Source organism: Coloeus monedula (assembly GCF_965178545.1).
Source record: "Coloeus monedula genome assembly, chromosome: 11".
Classification (NCBI taxonomy): domain Eukaryota; kingdom Metazoa; phylum Chordata; class Aves; order Passeriformes; family Corvidae; genus Coloeus; species Coloeus monedula.
The window spans coordinates 7956906-7979029 of record NC_138791.1 but is presented as its reverse complement, the minus strand read 5'-3'; the positions used below and the strand labels follow the sequence as shown (position 1 = coordinate 7979029).

The following is a 22124-nucleotide window of genomic DNA, read 5'->3' as shown; positions in this document are numbered from 1 at the left end:
ATTAATTGTACAAAATTGAGGTGTCTGCAGCTTCAAAATGTTCTGCCTTTTCTGCCTTGAATTTTACATACATCAGATGTTTTTGATAGAAATGAATGTATGGCTTGCCAGGTACAGCTATTGCTTTGAAAAAGATATTGTTTATCACTTCAGGCTAAAAAATGAGGGAAAAATATGATGAGGGGATAGTTTTCATTATATTCTCTTATTTTAGAATAGGGGTCTTTTTTGGGCTTTTGTTTTGTTTTTTTTTTTTTTAAGTGGCTCTGAAGTGGAGAGTACAGTTGGGACACATGATATCCTTTCTATGCTTGTAGTTCAGTTCTCATATTTGCAAAAGGGCCATGTGAGAATATGCTCTCTGTACTAATAATTCAGTACTTCTGTATGGAAAATTGGAGTGACAGTTCTTTTATTCTTGATTTAAATTGGTTTTCATAGTAACAGCTTAGAATTTCCCCAGATATATGTGGATGCATAAATAGAGGCACTATGATCTTTAATAGAAATTTGGGCTTTTTTTATTAACTGAAGTTTTTCCTCAAAAGATGGCTGCATAATACACACTAAGAGAGCAAATAATAGCCCAGAAAATGTCAACAGGCCTGTGGAGCCTGTAGTGGTCATGAGGAAGGGAGAGAATGGTGGTACAGAAGGGGAGGAGCTGGACTCTTGGGCACAGTGGCAAATACTGGCTGCAGTGTGTGCTGGAGCAGAGGTGCCTCAGGAAGGGCATTAACAGTGGGTTACAGTTTTTTTGTCATTACCCCAGCTGTGGTACTACAGTACACTTAGGACTTGAGTAGGACCTTCAGGTTTAGTTTAAAAAAAATACAGTCAAACATTTACTTTAAATGTATCTATATATGATGGTAAAGTAAATAATTCTTAACAGTGAAACACAGTAGTGCTGCTCCATGTTTTACTTCCCTGTGGAGCTCCATAGCACTAAGCTACTTTCATAAATGATATATGTAATATGGCATCTAAGTTAAACAGTTAACAGTAAGGAACTTCAAGGAGTAGACGTCACTACTGAAGCTGGTCATGAGTGGCGGGTGATGACATGAAGATTAATAAAGTTCAGCTTTGAATTTGGCAATTTTTGCCACTTACATGAACTCTTTTTTTCCAAAAATATAACCTAATTCTAAAGTTTTTACAGTATGTTGTATATATCCAGAGCAAGTGACAGAGTTTATTGTATTAAATAGTTGAAATAAGTAGCTGCTGAGGAAAAAGAAGTTAGACAAAATTAAAAAGCAATTTACTTGGAGAGAGGTCTTTGAAATACTTTGTGTTAGCTATCATATCTGTTTTTGCTTTATTTTTTGGAAAATTATGGTGTTCTTCAGACTGCCAAATTTTACTTGTAAATATACTGCCAGAGCTTGGGAAAAATAAGTGAAGGACTCTTAAAATTAGGTAGTGTTGAGTGAAAAGCCAAAGAGAGGGGTTTTGTGTACCAGAAATCCTTATCCTTTCAAATATAAAAATGTATATATCTGTTGCTGTAAAATGACTTGCATTTAATTTCCTTTCAACTCATATTTAAAATGCCTTAGATGTAAAAGTAGTAGTAACAAAATGGCAGACATTCCTCACAGTGTACTGGCATGCTCCATCTAGAATACTTCATCGTTGTGTTATTTTTGGGAGATGTGATTTCACAGTACCATTTTCAGGGAAGAGACGATTTCTTATATTGGCAAATTCACCCTGGCCAAAAATGAAATAGTGTATTTTGCTTCTGGTCATCCACAAGATGAGGAACTGATTTAACAGCATTTTGGTTTTCTACCATCTGGAGGTTCTTATTTGACTTATGAAATGATGTCATACACACTTAGTGCTGAACAGATAGTGAAAGGTCGCCTGCAGTTCAGGCTGAGGTAGTTTTATTTCCTGTTAAGAGGAATGTAAAAGTCTTTGTTCATGATTACTAGAGATAGAAAGAGGACTTTAGGGAAGGAGAAAATGGCTGACATAACTGATGTTCTCCTAAACCTCCGCATTGCATTGCTGTGAATAGAAAATCAATGTGCACACCCAAGACCACACACAGTATGAGTTGTCTTTTTTCCCTCTCCTAGGCTGGCACTGGCTCAGGGTTCTGCCTCTGCTTTCAGAATGGCTCCTTGCTGTGAATGATAGTTTGGGGATGATATACTTATTCCATCGAAATACTTCATTGTGTAGGTGGATTTTTGGATTAAAGTGCTCTGCTGTATCAGTCTCAAGATGAGGAGACGTAAGAGAATATCTATATATTTGGCAGATGTTTTCTGCTGTGGTGGACATGCTGTGCTCTTTCCTTCACAGCTCTTGCACTGTCCATGTATGAATTTGGGTTGATGGGATTGAGATTCTTTGGCTGTTTCTCAGTGCAATTGAAGCTGCACTTTGGTTATGCTTTAAAGACTTCATTTGAAGCAGGATTTGGGTCTGAGAAGCTGGAGTGGACATGGCTCTGCTCCCATTTCCCATACACGTAGTCACTCTGGACATTCAGAGCTATATGCTCATCCTCTCCACCCTCCTTGTTCTCCCAAGTTTTATTGCCTAAACCCACCCCACCAATTCTAAATTGAATCTAGAGAGCCCTGCTGACAGGGTGTGTGGGAAGAAATTTGTGAAAAAGGCTGAGAATTGTCTGCTCAGCCCTTGGGGTAGAGACTGCATGGGTATAGAGGAAAAGATTATTTACTCAGATGCTGCCTGGTTCAGCCAAGCAGGACAGAACATCAGCCAGCCAAGCATCAGACAGGTGGAAGCTGCTGTGTTATCCCAGCCACGGGGGAATGGTGTCAGTCCTTTGTTTATCTGGGCATCTAATCATCTCCAACTCCCTTGACTTGAAGCTTTAGGCTTCTGCCTCGTGGCAGCTGGAAAAGGAGCCTGGCCGTGCCTGACCAGGGAGAGCTGCTTGTGGAGCTCCAAGGTCCTGACAAGCTCCTCAGCTGCAGCTGAAAGGCCCAACAGAGATTCCTGTGATTTGACTTCAAGGATTGCTTTCAGACCTGAAGCAAATTAGTGATTAAGAGTAAAGAAGATGTGGTAATGAGATTCAGATGAGGTCTTTTATGTTTATTAAGAGAGGTCTGAAAGCCTGCTGCTACTGCGACTATTATTTTTTGTTTTCTAATTTAAAAAAGTAATTTTTCACCCTTACTGCACACTGCTTACAAACTGAGAGATCCTATTACTGTCATATTGTAAAAAAGTCTTAAAAATAAAATAAATCCAGTGGAATATAAATCTTTTTTTCCAGTGTATAGAAAGGCAATGAGCCATTTTAAAAGCAGGAAGAACATGCATTTTGAGGTCCAAAAGATCATCTAAATTGGTCCCAAAGCAAGTTTTAAAGTGCCACTGAAAATACTTTTGCTTTGAGCAAATTTAGCATTACTAAACTTAGAATATAAATAAATATAGATTTGCTGATTATTTTGTACTTTGATAGTATTCTGATTAAGAAGGGAGAAAATAGCTTATTAGAGAAGACCCTTTCTGACTATCCCATCTGCAGGACTTTAAAAATGCTAAGCCTCAGGTTATGCTCTTTCAGTTTCTTCCATCTAGCTTTTTGTTACGAATTAACCTTATGCATGTCTAGGTAATATAAACTTTAAACTCTTGTTCTTTATTTTCTAAAATTTGTATGTTTGAAATTTGGATTAGTGAATCTAAAATTTCTCACTTGCCTGACTGCCTGCAGCTCTCTTGTAGACGAAGCATTATTCTAAATTGTGACATCAAACATTTTCAATCCAAACCTTGTCTTCTCAATGGTTAACCTTGCAGTCAAAACAAGCCTGTGAGTCCATTTAATGTGAAACCTCATGGTTCAGAGCTGCAGAAAAAGCCTCTGTTCAAGTAAACTTGTCTCTGTAAAAATAAATGATTGCTCTGCCTTTATCTTGGTTGTCTGCTTTCCATGATGTTTATTCACACTGACTGAATTTTGTGGGTATATATTTTCTTGTACTATTTTATTTACAAATAAGGTTTCAATAATACAAAGGTCACATTGAAAAAAAAAAAAGTCTCTCTTGGTTTTCAAAAACTTCATATATGATGAAATCTGTTCTTTACTCCCAAATATTCCCCATGCCCCCAGTATTATATACTGAGAATTGCTCAGCAATTCATTTGTAGCTGCTTCTCTGAACCAGAATATGTTACCAGTGGATGTGCTCCTGAAGGCACCAATACACATCAGGTGTGATTCTTGTAGTAATGATGGTTAAACCCAAACATATTTTGTTTCTTTAATGAATTGAGATCTCTGCTATTTTATTACTGTTAGAATTACATTAAGAGAATAACAAATTTGCGTGCTTGAATATTTGCACATCAAAAAATGAGAAAGTCAAGGGATGCTGACATATTCTGGGCTGTTGGAATTCTTTTGGATTTTGTTTTTTGTTTTTTCTAAAGAAGAAAAACCCACCAGTTATGTATGCAGAGCATTTTGCTTAGGAAAATCCTTGAATATCCCTTATTTTATTTGTTGGGGATTTGTGCTTACTACAGAGAAATAGTCAGACCCATTTGGTAAGAGACCTGTGAAATAAACACTGGAGAAAAGTGTAACAAGTAAAACAATGTCTTCAAGCTCAGTTTGGAAAATTACATAGAAGAGAATGAAACATCTCTTATGCGTGAATAAAAGAGTATTAAAAAAAAAATACCCTAATGATCTATACCGAACCCTAAAGATGTTTGATTTACTTGCTGTAGGTTGATGCCTTGCGGTTACGACTGGAAGAGAAAGAAACCTTTCTGAATAAAAAAACAAAACAACTTCAAGACCTCACAGAAGAGAAAGGAACCCTTGCTGGAGAAATTCGAGACATGAAAGACATGTTGGAAGTAAAAGAAAGAAAAATTAATGTCCTTCAGAAAAAGGTAAGATCACTGAAAGGATATGTTGTATAACTTTTGAGGCACAATTAAAGGAAATACTTCTGTTTCTTAAAGTGTATTACTTTTTTAATATATTAAAAAGATGCAGCAAGTCTGTAATAGTAAAATTCTCTAAAATAAAATGTGCTACATTATCCATGGGTACATTTTTTATAACATTATATCTTATATGTATTTTATCAGAAAAATATTAGATGCTGCAGTAGTTAAAAAATTATTGGAGTTAAATGGAAGTACTAAAAATCCTGATAAATCTTCTTATCCCTCAACATGAGGGATTCCAGTATCCTTATGAACACTGATTGCTACTCTTTCCAAATAATGTAAATAAAATGTGTGGGCCTGCTAAAGGATCAGGATATTGCATTTTTAGCCTGAAGGGCTTTCTTTTCTGGGGGGAGAGGAGGGGAGTGGAGAGGGAGTGGAGAAGGAACCTAAATTAAGTCAGTTATCTGTTTTCCCTGTGGTCTAAAGACATTAAGAAGGGAGGCTCCCTTCAAACAGCCAAATAGTCTTCTCATTTTCCACAAATTCAACTAACTGCATTTGCTCTCTTTGGGAAGTTGGATTCAATCATTACAGTTTCCACCTGGGGGAATGGGGAGGGAATTTCCTGTAGAGGCAGCTCTGCAAGGGTTCTGCATACAGTAGTAGAGTGTTCATTTCCCTATCCTTTTTCTCATGCTCACAAAAAGTATTTATGCTACCAGGTGTGTACTGTTTGTGTCCTGTGTGTCACTGTTTACCATATTGAGATGCATTTGTGAGCATACCGAGAAATGGGGGAGAAGTTCCTGGCATCACCTATATTTTACTGTTCTTCCCTCCTTTCACAGCCACTCAAAGAATGTCTATTCCTCCTTACTCTGTTACTATGTAGATAGTTCATGTTACTGTGGTTTTCCTCCAGGATTCATACAGGGTTCACATGGTCTAGTTGTGCTTCTGTCTGCAATTGCTTAAGCGCTGAATTTAAAAAGCCAAGTCCTTATTTTCCAGAAACTGAGAAGGCTGCTTTTCCAGGCCTGGGAAATAAGGCCTATCGAAACTGGAATATAAGTACACATCCACTTTTATCCTATTTCTGAATATTTCCCTTGTTAGCAATGCTGATGAACTAAAAGAAAGCAAACTTCAAGGCTTTTATCCTGTGCTGAATGCTAACTAGTTTTGGACATTTCTTGAGCATTCTGAAGAACAGAATGCATCTTTTCTTATAGTTGCAGTCTAAAAAAAACCCCTGAACAAACCAACAATTTACAATTTCTCTTGTACTTAGATCTTGAGGAAATGGGTCAGTAAGAGGACTATATCTTCAGTGGTGAAAGCTCTGTGATGAGTAACTATCACAGAGATACCAGCACTGTCATGGCTTTGTCCTCAGAAATATGCAGCTTAACACTTTTCCTGTTTTTAATAAATCATGGCCATTTTATTAGGGTGTGCAGATGGTCTTGCCTCTTTTGCACCTACTTCTTAGTGGACATAATCATTCTCAAACTGCACTCTCTCTCTTCACTAGATCATAGAGTAAAATATGTCATAGCCTCATGAGCTCTAGCATACAAAGAGATAAATCCTGCTAACAGCTGGGTGGGAAATCAGAGTTAGTATTGAACTGATTTTTTTTAGAACTGGAAGTAGCACTTCCAGTAGCATTTTCTTTTTTGGAGGTTATTTCCCTTCACTGGGGGACTTGTGAAGTTCAGTTTTTCTCCTATGGGCTAAATACTGGGTTTACTTAGGGAAGAATGAATTTTGATGCATACTTAGAAAAAAAGCAAAAATATATTATGTTTGCAGCACATAAGTTATGTGTAGATTTGCTTCTCTGAAGCATTTTTAATAACCACATTCTTTTAATGTGTAGATATTAGCATGCCCAAAATTACTAATGCCAGATTGTCATTATACCATTATTTTGCTTATAGGAGAAGAATGTTGGATTTGGAAAATACATTTTTAAAGTTACCCTTAGGTCACATTTTCAGATTTGGATCTTTATTTTACTTATGTTCTCTTCCAATATTCAGTCACAGATCATTTGACTAAAGAGAAATTTGATTGAAATATTGTCCTGCTCTGCTCACCCCTTATTTAAGTAAATCTGGAGTCTGATGCTATAAATGATGCTTTCAGTGTTTACTTTTCCTGTGCCTGGTATAAATTCTGAAGTTGAAAATCCTGTATGTCACCAATGCAAACCCAGGCTTTTACATTCATCTGGAAAAAAAATAACTATCTCCTTGTCTGATTAACCCAAGTGTTCACCTTCATTTTGGCACTATTAGATCATGACTTCTTACTAGATCATGACTTCTTAGGTTTAGTGTCCATGAGCATTCCAGTGTCCTTGGCAGCAGATGGAATCTCATCTCTGGGTCACAATACTTGCATGCAGAAAGGAAGATGTTCTTTGTTTTTTTTTTTTCCAAGAAGCTTTCCTGGCATTGGTGCCTTTCACTTCTAGGTAACTTTACCCTCACCAGATGAAGCAGTGTCCCAGGGCATTCATACCTTGTACAGTCCATGTGTTCTGCCAAGGGCAAAGGGAGCACAGCTTCTTTTGGAGCAAACACAGATTGTTCATTTGGTTGTGTGTTATTGCAGAAGTATGGTGGACTATGTGTAGTACTAATTCCTAGTGCTGTAGTATTGTTATAGCAGTATTTTTGAACAGTTCTTTTTCAGTGGTTTTCAGAGAATGTAGTAGTGGATGCTATGCTTTGAGAAAAAGATTGTCCAATGTACCTGTTTTCTTTCCAGTTTTGACAACATGCCTGTCCAATTGCAAGCATAGCTAAGAATATATTCTGATAGAAAAGTATTTAATCTATCCTAATTACAGTAATTTAATCCTTTATTTTAATCTAATTATCATTTTATCTTTTACTTTCTGGATTGCACATGACTTTTGCTTTCCCCCAGTTTTTGCTCATCATCTGACCTTTTGGCCACTTCTTCCAGTATTGGTTTCACTTTGGGATGGCAGCCAGACATGTCTGTGTTGAGGATTTAGAAACTTGTTCTCATTGTGCACATAGATGTGGAGAATTTAGGGAGTGGAAAGCAGGATGGACCATTTCCTGTGACACTCAGGAGGTGGAACAATGACTGGGCCTCACAGTGGATTGTCCCATGTTTACATACCCTCCCTAGTCCAGGACTGCTCTGGTTCTGGCTTACTCTCCTTAACACCCTTCTGAAAATGAAGGAAGTGCTTCTAGTTCTTTGCAAGTTCTATCTGGACATCAGATTCTTCTGAGTGTAATTATTATAATGCTTGCCTCCATTTTCTTCATTCTATTCAGGACCAAATTTTATACCCTTGTACTTTTGTTTACTTTTGATATGAGACTTGTGAATAACCAGTTGTATTCCTGCCTTCAGTTGTTGATGCAAGATAGATGGCTACATCTCTCTCCACTCAACCTGAAGTACTTCACTCAGCCTAAAATAATATTTGCTTTAATGGTTGTATTCAAGTAACTGAAGAAGGAAGAATTTGTGTATAGTGCCTAAAATTATTTCTGTCAGTAATAACCTGAAAGTGAGTAGGAAGGAATATGTATTTTGGAAATATGCAATTTCTAATCTGTATTCCTTCTCTTGTATACATTATCTGCTATATGGGGAAAAAAAAATACAAAGGAGACAAAACCAAACCCTGCAAAACCCCCTTTGGAAACCGTAGCAGTTCCTTTTTTCTGGATAGCTGTCACACTGGGGAGGGCAGGAGAGGTTCTGTTGAGGGCTCCCTACCAAACGTGTGGAAGAAAAACCCAAAACAGCTGTGGTGAGGCCCATGGGATGCCACAGGAACAAACACAGGGTAAGCAGTCACAGAAAAATTTATGGGCTAGATAAGGATCTGATGGTGCATTGTCCTTCCATGCAGAGATTTGGGTGTAATTTTTGACCAAATTGAAAAACTGCTGCACTATTCAGTATAATTTGCAGGCTTAAGGGAGGCCCAGCACTGGAGCAGCATGTGTTTAGAGGATTTGGATCAAGGTAGATTGGCATGGAGTAATAATAAACTTATGTCAATGTCAGAGGTGCAATATTACTTAATATTTCTTTCTTTTAGAACCTTTGGCACCACTGTTCCATTTTAGTGCCAGTAAAGTTGGGTATGCTGTTTTAATAGCCTTGTTTAACCTGGCAAAGCTAGTCTTACACCTCATATCTGTCAGTTTAGCATGCAGAGGGGCAGACCTCAGAAATCTTTATGTATTTCTTACCAGAATGTCCCAGTTCTATGAATATGGCCGAGTTGTAGGCTGGAGGGCAAAAGTGCTGAACTGGATGATGTCCCTTTTTGCTCCCAAATTTCACCTTTTGTACAGTAGGTAGAAGTGGAGTCTTTTGTCCTCTAGAAATCTACAGATACTTAAAAATTCCAATTATATACTCTGAAGTAGGAGTTTCAGTGTTGAAAACAGTAGCTGTTGAGACAAGAACAGTGTACAGGATGTAGACCTGGATCATATTAGGACAAGAACTTGTGGAAATTCTTTTGTGAGGACTATCAAAAAAGAACACCAGCTAAAGGGGGCTAATATAATATTCTACCTTGACTTGCTACATAACTATTCATGTAAAATGTTACAGTTTCCATCTTTAATAGTTTAAGCTTTGTGATTGATGAAGTGCTACATGACTAAGGGCCTTAACCTACCAGCTAATTAGCATTTGTAGGAAATGTCATAAAGCCTTAGTTCTCATGTAATAATTGGAATCTGTACTTGGAGTGGCTGGACTATGCACTTTTGGTGATATTGTCCAGTTTGTGTTAAATTGTGTTGCACAGTTAATTGGAGGCATTGCTGTTGGCTGTCGTCTAAAAAAGAGGAAATGTACATGTGGTTAGGTTAGGAGTGATTGGAGGAGTCTACTCTTGAGCTGAGAAATTTGCATCAGTATTACTGCTTGATGCAGGCAATGAGTGGAATGTGCAAGCACATTGGTAGAAGATGCCTTTGGGTTCTTTTTTTTCATGGTTTAATCAGCTGGGAGCACGTTTTCGTATACCTGGAAAGGGGTCAGGGCATGACAAAGGACATTTTTTATTATCTTCATCAAATTCTATCAGAACACTGTAAATAGGCTGTTATGTGAGCTGGGATTTTGCAATCACAAATCAGAGATCTGTTGTATTTCTGGCATCAGATGAAAAATTCTGAACTAGCTGTTCTGCAAAACAGGTCAATGTTCTGACTGTAGATTTCGGGTGTTAAAAAAAAAAAAAATTAGGGAGTCTTCCTGGCATAGCATGAATGTTTTGATCTTACAAAGCTGCTATGGTAACTATAAACTGTTGTATTATTTAAGAATTGAATCTTGTAATAGTATATGTCCATTTTAAGAGTACAGTGTTCAGTGTACTGAGTACTAGAAAACTGTACTTTGTTGGCTACTTAGGCTTGTAGCTTTGCCAAATCATGGTATGTTTTTCAGAGCAGTCTGAAAGTGAAATGGAAATAAATACAGTCAATTGTTCATCCAGGGTGGTGGTTTTACTGATCCCAATACATTATCAGAAAAATGTGTCCTCAAGGATTCTACACAATCAAATGCAACTTTGGGACTGAACACAAATCCCCTTAAGCCTAACCAGAACAGCTGTTGGGATGCTCTCAACCTGTACACAGAGACACAGAGAACAGCCTCTTCAGATCAGAGCCAGGGATCATTTTCACTTTTCTTTAGCTTAATTTCCCATTCTTTCTAACACATTACACTACTAAGTTTTTACAGTTTATAAAAATCACTAGAAATATGTGACCTAATACACATTCACTTATTGGTGCCAACCTGAATGTTCATCCAGCCTGAGGCCATAGTTATGAGTCTAGGTAAATCCTTGCACATTGAAATTCAGGATCATTATAAACTTTTCCAGCCTGTGCTTGAGTCAATTGTCCTTTCCAATGAATTTTGTACCCACTGAGGCTAGAAGTCCAGATTTTGTTGTTCTCCCCTCCTCTGTTCTTGATGACCTGCTTGCTACTGCTGTTCTTTTTCAAGCCTACCCTTCAAAAGGAAAACAGTTGGATTACACACTTCTGCTTACTGGCCTATTTGAAAATAAGCACTTATCTTTGTAGGAGAAAACCACCAAATTCTTCAAATACATTTTCATGAGATTAAAAAATTTAAAAACTTTTATCAGATGCCAGTTCTGTAAACATGGTAATTTTTGAATATCAGGTGTTTTGTAAATCATGGACTGTCAAGTAAGAAGAACTATTGACTGCAGTTGTCTACACTACTATAGTAAGTTGTTGTAGATCAAGTTATGCTAGCTGGTTTTGAGAGGGTTCCTCACACAATGAAGAGAATGGGGTCGTTGAACACTCAGGTTGTTCACAGCATACACAAGTGCTCCTGGACACAGCATGTCACCTGCAAAGTGGGACTGAGCTTAATGAGGCACTTACATAAGGGTTTCACACTGCTGGTGTGACACCAGTGCTGCTGGGGAGGAAGGAAGCTGCCCTTCAGCTCTGAAATGTCAATACTAATTAACAAAGTTATCTTTAAATAAGATAGTAAGTTTTATTCATGCTGAGGAAGCAGCCAACTCACATGCTGGGAATTTTAAGCTGTGTGAAGAGTAGTATTTTCTTTTTAATAGAGCTGGGCGAGGTTTCTTTTGAAGTGTGAAAGAACTCAGTTATGTGTAGTGTGACTGGGCAAAAATAAAGCAGAAGTTGTCATATTTTGGAGGTGCAGTAGACCATGCAGGAATTATTTAGGGAGATTAATGGCTACCTATGTCTCTGAAAAAGAATCAGGGAAAATCAGAATTGTTTAGGAGAAATACATATTTTTTGGAAGAAATGAAATTTCTTTCCAAAAAATGTAACAGACATCTGCTGATTGGAATTGAAAATAAGGGAGAGTTTTGTAAGTGTAATTGAGAATAATTTTACATAGAGAGGTATCCTGCTGTCATGACTCAGAATTTTTAGCTGCTGTCTGAGGGTGTATTCATGTGATTCCCTGCTCTTGGAACTGCATCTTTGAGTGGCAGCCTGGCTATTTCCCCACTGTCTCAACATGACAGATTCAGCTGGTTTTGTACGTGCCACCATTTTAGCACTGAATCCTTGACAGCTCATTGAAATGATGTGAAATCAGATCCCCCAAGAAGCAGTGCATGGAGTAAAGTATTGCTCAAGCCCAAGAGGCTTGTAGGTCTTATTACATGATAATCTTTTCTTTGGAAGCTCTTTCAAGGTCCATGCTCCAGGTGACTGATTTGTGGCAGGGAGGAAGGAGGCTGGGTGGCTTCTCACCTTCAGTGACTGACCCAGACACTGATGAGGGGGATTCACAGGGATAGGCAGATCTCAAATCATAATTTTTTGAAATGTTCCTTAGGAAAATAAGTGAATCAGCTTGTTAATTTTATGCAGTAAATCCCATGAGAAGACAATTTTAAGTCATAAATGATTCAGAAATGATACATTTTATGTATGATTTCATCTGAGAGTTTACTTTTTTATAGTCTGATGTGTGAAATATTCAACAATATAACGACTGAATAACTTATTAATCTGATAAACCGTCCTTGCCTAATCCTGAAATAAAGAGATCCCACCGCCCTTGTTCATCTGCTTGTTAGGATAGGCAGTTACACTTGATCTTCAGCTTTACCTAATGTATATCCAAGTTTGTTATAGTGGAAATAAAAAAGAAACAGTTCCTACTAAATATAAAAAGTAGGGTTATGCATTAGGTTTTAGCAATATTTCAGTATATTAAAACTCTACCCCTCTGTTGGCATAGAATCAGCCACCTTAATTTATACATTGCTAGAGCTCCTTGATGTTGGCAGTTGTGCTTTCCTGGTGGTATTCCACTGCTGTCCTCTGATTGAGCACTCTGTGACTAGAGACTCTAATACCTTAATAAATTGGATATTTAATCACATTTGGAAAAGCATCACCCTTCACCTTTGAGTGGAGCTCTTATTGGCTTTATGAAATCATGAAGTTCAAAGACTCAGGAGTATGCATGCAGATAAGTTTAATGGTAACAATAAATGAGAATTGTTATCTTCATACTTCTCCCTTCATATTATTGTTACCAGATGTGGCCAGAACTAGTGGTGCCAATTTGGTCAGATTGCTTTGATAATTTTCTTGTTGCCAAGTAGTGTGTATTTCTTGGTGGGAGAATCTGCAGTGGTATGTTTGAATATGAGTAGAATAGGTCCAACTTTAGAATGGAATCTGAATCTAATTCACTTCCTTCTAACACACCTGACTTTAATTTTTAACGCCCAGCCAGGCACAGTGCTAAGATCAAAGTGAAACAAAGAGAAGGGAGTAAAGCAATTCTTGGGAAGTAAAAAGAAAAATGGCATTACACTGTGTAATCTTTTTATATGAAAGAAATATTGGGCTTATTTACCATTCACTTAAGAATAAATCTGCAGTAAATTTGCTAAAGGTAATTATGCCAGCAAACCCCCTTACTTATCAGGGAGAAAAATCAGGCCCACTATATTTATTGTCTAAGAGATGCCTTAATTTGGCAGAAGAAATCTGCATTAATGTCCCCAGAAGGGCACAGAGTCCTTTATTGCTCTGTGCTTAACCCCATGCCAAAGTGATTGTACACCATGGGAGCCTCTGCACGCTGCTCTCTGTGGAACCTTCTGCTGACCTTGAGGGAGAAGCTGATAAATGTCCACAGGAATCTATCAAGTCTTCATCTTAAAGCTTGTTGACAGACAGGACTGGGAGGGTGTTAAAGCATAACTTAAATTTGAGTGAAATATCTGCTGTGTCCTATACTAAAATCTTTATTCATGGTTTAGTCTGAGATTTTGTCGTGGCTGTCATAGGAACCATAAATAGTTTGATTTGAATGTTTATTTAATAAAAATCCATGACTTTTGAGATTCTTTGAATGTTGGGAGGTGGATGTGATAGCAAACAGCTGAACAAATGGGAAGAACTTCAAAGTATAGAAATAGAATATAGTAATAGAAAACAGGAGTTTGCTAATTTAGTTGCAGAAGAGGTCATCCCTGTAAACTGTCCATGGGAGCTTGTCTTGGTGTGTTAGATTTATAATAATTAGAATTACAAAAACTTCTTTCATGGCATTTTGTGTTCATCAGTTCTCACTGTTTCCACATGTCAACTGTTGTTGGTTTCTGTGTACTGTCAATTTATGAAATATAATTCATCCTCTCTCTTGAGATTTTTGGATTGCAACACCTTCTATGAGTCCTTATAAATCATTCCAGCTTTGTGCAGGAGGAAGAAGATACACCCACGGACAGGTAGCTCTGTCTCTGACAGTTCTGTAGCATTGGACTTGCCATCATTCAATCATTGAAAACCTTCTATCATCTGAAGGGCAGACACTGAAAATGGAGGTGTTGTCAGACCACTGTAGCTTTATTGTTATGTGATGCTCAAGTTTTTTAGGAGAATTTTACAGTTAAAATTAGGTGCAGGTTCTTGAGGAGAAAGCCTGATAAAAATTAATTTGTAATAATTCTAATGCTTGCAGAAGTAGAGAGATAGTCAATCTGTGTAATACATTGATATAGCCATCAGCTCTAAAGGACTTCCAAGTGTTCTTAACTTCAAGCTCCTAAGTCACCACTCTTGTGAGGATTTTATCCAGTGTCTGTCAAACCCCACCGTGCAGAGAGGCATGTGGTTCAGGGAGTGAACATGAAGCTCAGTGGGAGAGAACTGCATCTGACAGTTGTTGAAAATTCTCATTGTCCAGCAAAGAAACATAAATCAGAGAAAATATATGACATTTTGGTATAGTATGAGTATGTCGGTGTCACTGACATTGTAGCAGCAGGTTACCTCCAAATGCATCTTCATCTTCAGGATTTTCCTGTAATTGCCAAAGGGACAGTGAGTGTTCTTGATAGATCCTTTCATCAAAGCCTTTATAATAAATAAAAAAAAACTGAAGGAAGACAAATGGATAAGGATGGCTAAATTGATTAATAAATTCTAGGTATCCATGACCTAATGAAAAACTGATTCGGAGAGAAAAGTATTTCTGTGTCATAGATGTACTTCATAAAAATTTTCCTTTATTTTTGTGTAGTTGATGGTATTAGAGTGAGGCTGAGTTTCATGTAAAAACCTGCTGGTTTTGAGGAGATACGAGATAAAGAAAATTAATTGAATTTTTTTTTTAGAAGAGGACATTTTTCATACCAAAAGCAAACTATCTTAAACACAAAACCATATCAGATTACAGATTACTTCCTATTCAGACATTTCCATAAAAGCATTGCTGTCCTACCTTTGCTGCTATAGAGAAACTAAACTGTTCAGCAGATGTTGATTAAAGACATCCAAGTTGCTGCGTTTAACATTTCAGTTTAAGTTTAGTGGTGCTTTGATAGTTTATATGTAGAAAGACTGTGTCTGGCCTGCAGTAACTAATGGTGAAACTCAATATGTGCATTGTCTTTGGTGCAGCCATAGTGAAAATATTAAATTACATCTCACAGTAACAAGAATCTCAGTTCTCTGATGAACATTTTGAACACTTCAACTCTTAATGGGTCTAAACCTACATACATTTACCATATGTTAATTTAGAATGATTTAGAAAAAACATCTCTCAAGAAAGGGGGCAGGGTTCTGTTATCCTGCAAAGTTTTTCTTTCATGTAAATGTATTTCACTGTCCCTTATATATGAATATAGATGGTTTCTGTAACCAAGGAGCTAAAAGGAAACTTTCCAATAGAAAGAATGTTATTATTTCTGATTAATTACTGCCTAACCATTTCAGCTTTGCTGCTATGGGGTTTTTTTCCTACTTTTTACCACTGGTACTTCAGGAAACTCATATAAAATAATACCATATGAAACTGGATTCTCCATTACAAACTTTTTAAAGTGCTTTCTAAGGCCAGGGTGCTCTTATAGTAGAAATCAACCTAGCTGTATTGAATTCCTGTATCCAGTATTTGTAGTACTGAGGGGACAGTGCTGTTACTTTTACTTTCAATGTAAATTTTTTTTGCTAGTACAGATTTAAAAAATTTTTTTTCATTTAAAACAAATTTCCATTTTTAGGGCATTACTCCTCCCTTTTCAACCTTTCTGCCCCTTTATGCCTTAATTTGAGAGTAAAGTAATGCAAAGTTTAATATTTTTCCTCTGTTGATTTTGATGAAGTATTATATTATTAAGTAGAATATTTTACAAGAAAACTGGGAAACAAGAGAATACTGGAAATCTCAAAAAAATTTGTAAGACTGTGGAAAGAGATATGTAATTAAGGACTAAATATGATTGAGCAGTTTTAAAGCACTGTACTTGCAGTTTTTTCCCTTCAGGTGTGAAATGTCTGTGATTAACAAGTTCTATGCAATTAATTTATCATTTTGAATTAGAAGCAGCACATTTATCTGAAAGTTTCTCAATTAATGAAAGTATACTGGGATTTCTCTGTGTTCTGAAACAATCAAATAAAACTAACATTATCTTTCAAGTGATTTATCTGTACTTTTGAAGCCTTTATACAAAATATTTAATATTGTCACACAATTCTGTGTTAAAGTTATGTTGTGAAACTGTTCATATAAGGAGGTCTAAAATTACGGATATAATGTAATTTATGGCCAGGTCTTCTCACAAAATTAGTTGTATGCTGTAATTAGGCATTTGCTATCTTCTGAATTGTGTATGATCTGAGTTACACTGTCCTGTGGAACGGTGGGATGATGTTTAAATGTGCATTTATTTTGCTTTTGTCTAGACTCTTGTGTCTTTTATAGCTTTGCATTGGAATCAAAACTACAGGAGTTGTTTAAATGGGAAATGTATTGGGTTTCAAATTTAAACCTTACAAAGCATGTTAAATATCTCTTTAAACTTTCCAGGAAAGGAAATAAAGGTATTCTTTTCTTTCACTCAAGGTGGTGATTTAAAGAGTAACCTTAAGCCATCAATAGAATTATACAGTGGTGTTAGTGAAAATAAACCAGGTATTTTGAAAGTATTACAGTGCACATGTACATAAACTAAAGTATGAAAAATAGGCAAGAAAAACTGGGATACTACAAATTATGATAGAGTTTAAATTTGGTGTCAATTCCTTAACTGGATTGCTTACCCCAAGTATATGGTATTTCAGTGGATCCGTGACTTTCTAGATTTGAAGTACTTTATTATAAATCAAAATTCTGGATTGAATATGAAAAAACATTAATCCAAGAGAGCAAGAATAAAAGTGAAAAAAATACTTCAGGTAATAAAAAAAGTTATTTAAATTGATTGAAGAGCTATCAAAAAGAATAAAAGCAACTGCAGTTAAGATGAGAGGGACTTATTTGGAGTCAGAAGGCAGACTTTTATCTCAGATATAACTTTCTTCAGCATTTTCATTTTGAAAATATTCTTCAGTGTCGGAAAAAATAAACAAGCCACCTTTGAATGCAGATGGGGAAAAGGAGATGATGACCAGCCCAAAACGAAATTTGCAGTGTTAATGCCAGGAGGCTGAAGGTAGTGATTAATACAGTTCAGAAAAGTATTTCAAACGGGATGTGGTAATGAAAATTGCCAATATTCTGTCACCAGAAATAATGGGTAGTGGAGCAAAAGATAACTGCTCTCTAAATGACTTTTGTGTCATCCCACCTGAAAAACCATGTGTGATTTCAGACAGCTTGTGGTCAGAAGAGTGATGGAAATGTGAAAGTGTCAGACAAGAAGAATGGTTAGAAACCTGTTGGGTTTGGGTATCTGTCTAAAGTCAATAGAACTTAGTTTTTTATTTTAACATTCTGAAGGTATAAATATCACAAATGAGGATAGATTATTTTGGACAGTGTAAATCTTAGAAAATGAGTAGCATGAAATCAGATTGACAAGGTCATCTATTAAGTGATTGGATAGCCTTCAAATGGGAAAGGAAATTCAATTACCATAGGTTTTTCATTGCTGGGTAACATAGGCAGTCCTGGAAAGGATCTTAGAGTATTACAGTATGTTCCACTGCCCACAAGCAGGATTTGAAGGAGATTCTTATAGTGAATGAAAACATTGCTTTTTCTCTAAGGATTAAGTCAGGCTTCCAGCCTCTCCACATCACAACCTGCTCGACCTTTTCGCTTTGAAATGAAGCAGTTTGTAAGGTTTCTGCCTGTTTTTCAGAACTTGACTTTATGGCTCTTTTCTGTAATTGAAATCTTTTTTTTCTGGATCTATCTCTGTTTTCCTATCTTAATAATTTTCCTAGGGATGTAAAAATGACTATATTGCTCTTTAATAACTACATTGATTTTAATAACACATTATAAAGTGAAATAATTTTAATTAAAAGTAAGGTAATATGCTTTTTAGTGTTTTTCTTGTAATACTTGATATCCAAACTAAATCAGAACAAGACTGGTCATCTATTTTACATCTTATGTTGTTTTTCCTTTTCTATACATATATTTCCCTTTAAATATTTCTGTATTTTAAAGCACTGCAGACAACATACACCTCTTGTTACTCCCTGTCCTTGTCCAGCCTTTTGATATCTCTGTGTTCATTGCTCTGGAAAACTTCCCAAGCTACTGTCTAACTGGCTCCTACTCTCTTTCTGTAGCCTCTGGAGGTGCCTGTTCTTACTCTATTTCTTTTGTAGCTTCCCTTTTCAGTGTTCCCTGTTGCCCAACACTTGTCTGTACAGCTTGTCAGCTGCCTCTCTCTTCCCACCATCTGTTAACTTTTTTATGAGATGTACTGTAACTTTTCAGTCTGGGCAGAGGCCCCCAAGTCTTCCCAATTGATACAGACATAGTAGGAATGACAAGATACACACTAAAAATCACATTCAACTTCAGTGATCTGTATTAAAAGTGTAAGAATGCCAAAGCAGCTTTTTTTTTTCCTCCATGTGAATTTACATTACAGTATATTAAAGTATATGTACTTCTCTCACTGGCATGTGACACAATGTAACATATTTTCATGCAAAGTCTTCTTTAAAAGTTCTTGTGTAAGCCAACAAAGGCTATTTTATAGGCATATACACCAAATGGTACAAAACTGGCCATGAGTAAAATATCACCATATGTTTTCAAGCACCAGAAATGTGGGATTGAGCAGAAAAGTATGATTTTTCATGGTTAACTTTGACAAGTAGTTCAGGTGCTCTCAATGAGCAAATTGGGCTAGACTTCAAAAACAGTTCAGCAATCAGCTTGTAACTCGTAAAATATTGTGAGATGTAGGTACCCAACCAACCCAGCTTGAAAATCTGACCCTCATATATACAGGCAGACATTATAAGAAGCATTAGCTTGTTAAGAATGAATGTCTGCCTCCTCTTGTCATAAATGGAATTATGTGTTAGTCTATTTTGTATTTCTGTATTTACTATCCGGAAAATACCTATTGCATTCTGAATTACATCACAGTAAATACATATAATGAGAGCAAAAGCTTTTCAATGGATGTCTCACAAGATTGTGAGTCTGCTTAGAAGAGTCCAAGAGTCAAGCTGTTTTGTTCAGTGAATTTATTGGCCCCTGAGGAGGAGGAGACAGAGACTGAGTATTTCCAGATACACAAGTGGATATTATCAGCCCAGGCTTCTTTTGGCTAGCTTCCTGGTGAAGGTTAATTTTAGCATTAAGTTCCAGCTCTTTCTCAGCTGGAGTCTGGCAACAGAAGCCAAGCTTTCAGTCCAGGAGCTCCTTTCTGTGTGACAGCCTTCTCCTCTCTTGGCTCGTTTGCCCACTGACCTGCTTTTATAGCCCTGTAAAAGTATCAGCTGACTTGAGGGCAGAGCTCTTCCCTAAGCAGCCCTGGGGGAGTTTTCTTCTACTCTCTGTATGAAAGCTCAGTGCACACCTCTTCTTTCTTAATGCTTGTTGAGTCCTCCGAATCCTTCCTGTACCTGTACCTTTGAATCCTGTATTATGGAAGGATCTAGAATCTCACAGTAAGTAAAAAATGGATGAACTATTTCCTTCAGTGACTGCACAATAAAACATACATGCTTGTTTTGGAAGAAGAAGAAAAAATACTTAACACTTTTGATCTCCAATTTTACTTGCATTTGCTTCTATTTATTGATGCAATAGGATGCTCTCAGTTTCTATGTGTATGAGACAGTATGTTGATGTTTCTGAACTTGGAATAAAGACAATTTTTGCCAAGTCACGTATAACAGGTGCTGTCCAGAGAATATTACTGCATGTCCCAGTAAATGACATACTTTTTACCCTGGTGATCAACAGTTCATAGGTTCTTTTCCTTCTTTATATATATTTTTTTCCTCTCTCCAAAATTATAGGGTATATGTATTTTCTATTTAGGTAAACTTCAAATCCAACTGGATTTTTTAACCTACTGTAATAATACTTTATGCTTCTGTATTGTGCTGTTTTCCCTGAGATTTCTCTAATCCTCAGCTGATGCATTTAACAAACTGAATCATACGGAACAAATAATGACGTGGAAAATACTTGCACGTTATGTGAGTAGATCTTTGGATTCTACCACAGACTTAATTGCTTTCCTTAGCCTACTCTAGGAAATTTTAATTACTGTGGAACATCTGTTCAGAAGCTTGATATCAATGTAAATTTCATGTCTTCATTAATACAATTTTTTTGTGTTTGCAGCTTTATGACTATACTGTGGTGGATGTGTTGAGTAGACTATCAAGTGGATGGATAGTCAGAGTGAACATATGGGACTAAACTGTTTATGGCAAGAATGTCTTCTAGATCTTAAAATATTCCTGTATTCCTAAATTACTTACTTCTTAGGACAGAGATTTGTTGTAAGAAAATGTGACATCTTTAGTAAGATACAATATAAAGGTAACTCTTAGTGCTGTGCAGGTGGCAGAACCCCACAGCTGTGATTCTGCTGTCAGTGCCAATTACTTCATCATAGGTTTTATACCTTTCCCTTCTTTTTGCCTATTCCATTTTCTTCATTCTGTGAAAATTCCCATCTCCAGATATCAGCATCTCTGTAAACTTGCTTTTGTTTGTCTCATATTTTCTTTATAATTGGTTGCTACTACAGCTTTTGTGTTCAATTAGACACCAATTAGAATTGAAGCCTTATTTTGCTTAAACACTGTGTAAACTAACATCCTCCTGGCCCAAAGCACTTGCTGCTACTTTAGAGTCAATTTGCATGTAAAAATCAGCAACTTCAAACAAAGGAAAAAGGAAGATGATGCTTCTGCATTGGATAAAATGGACACCGCCATGTGGATAATAATTTAAATAAATGTATAGAATATAATAATTTATGCATATAGAATATAGATATAAAAATAATGATCAGCCATAAAATTACGTTTTCAAACCCAAGTATTAATCTGATCAGCTATGTGATCCTAAGGGCAAAAATACGAGTTTAAAGAAGTGGAAAACACGTTGTATTGAATTGCTGTAACTTTGGGGGGAAACAGTGTAAGTGTACATCAGGAAAAATGCTCTGGTTACCTTTTTTTTGTTCTGATTTCCTATTCTGGTCTTATGTATATTTCTATTTTTTAAGCTTGTCAAGTAGAGCAGGCTTCAGAAGGATTATTTTCTTCCTGCTTGGATTAGGCTGGGAAGGTGGCAGTGGGGTGACTACCAGCTCATGCCACTGCTCTAGTCTCTTGTCATCGGGCTGATGTGAGGGCTGATGTCTGAAGCAGCACTTGCTCCATTAGCTCCTTTGTGACAATCACTTTGCAGCTGCACTGTGGCACTTTGAACTGTCCTCCTGAAGGCAGTTTGAGGTAAAACGTCTCCAGACAGATCAGTCTTTTTTTTTTGTGGAAACCTTGCAGACCTATTGAACTGGAGATTGCTTTCTCCTCGGGCACACACCATATCCATCGTTGGAAATGTTCTTTTACATAACTCAAAGGGCTATGTAATATTTATGGACAGCTTTAAAAATACCTTTACTGTCTCTGATTTAATAATCCAGTAGGATTGACCTGGCCATATGCTTTGGGCCATCTAAAACCTCTGGTGTTTAAGAAAGCCTTGTGGGGCAAAAAAAATCTAAGAATATAGAGCTAAAAAGTACTGTTGAACCTTGAGGTATGTTGTAATCTGAAGTAAGTAAAATGCTGCTGTATTACTTCAATTTGGAAAATACAAATTTGCAAGGTAGTAACGGGAAGGCACTTTGGAAATATTTTAAATTGAGAACATACTGTGTAATAGGC

General features: G+C 36.7%; 1 protein-coding gene across 1 annotated transcript in view; it reads left to right on the top strand.

Moving 5' to 3' along the window:
- The window catches only part of ERC2 (ELKS/RAB6-interacting/CAST family member 2), a gene marked incomplete at both ends in the record, with an annotated part of 345331 nt that overhangs the window by 106979 nt on the left and 216228 nt on the right, over positions 1-22124 (top strand). The window contains one exon of the mRNA XM_082289123.1: positions 4744-4911. Coding sequence (XP_082145249.1) covers positions 4744-4911 — 168 coding nt within the window. The remainder of the gene's footprint in view (positions 1-4743; positions 4912-22124) is intronic.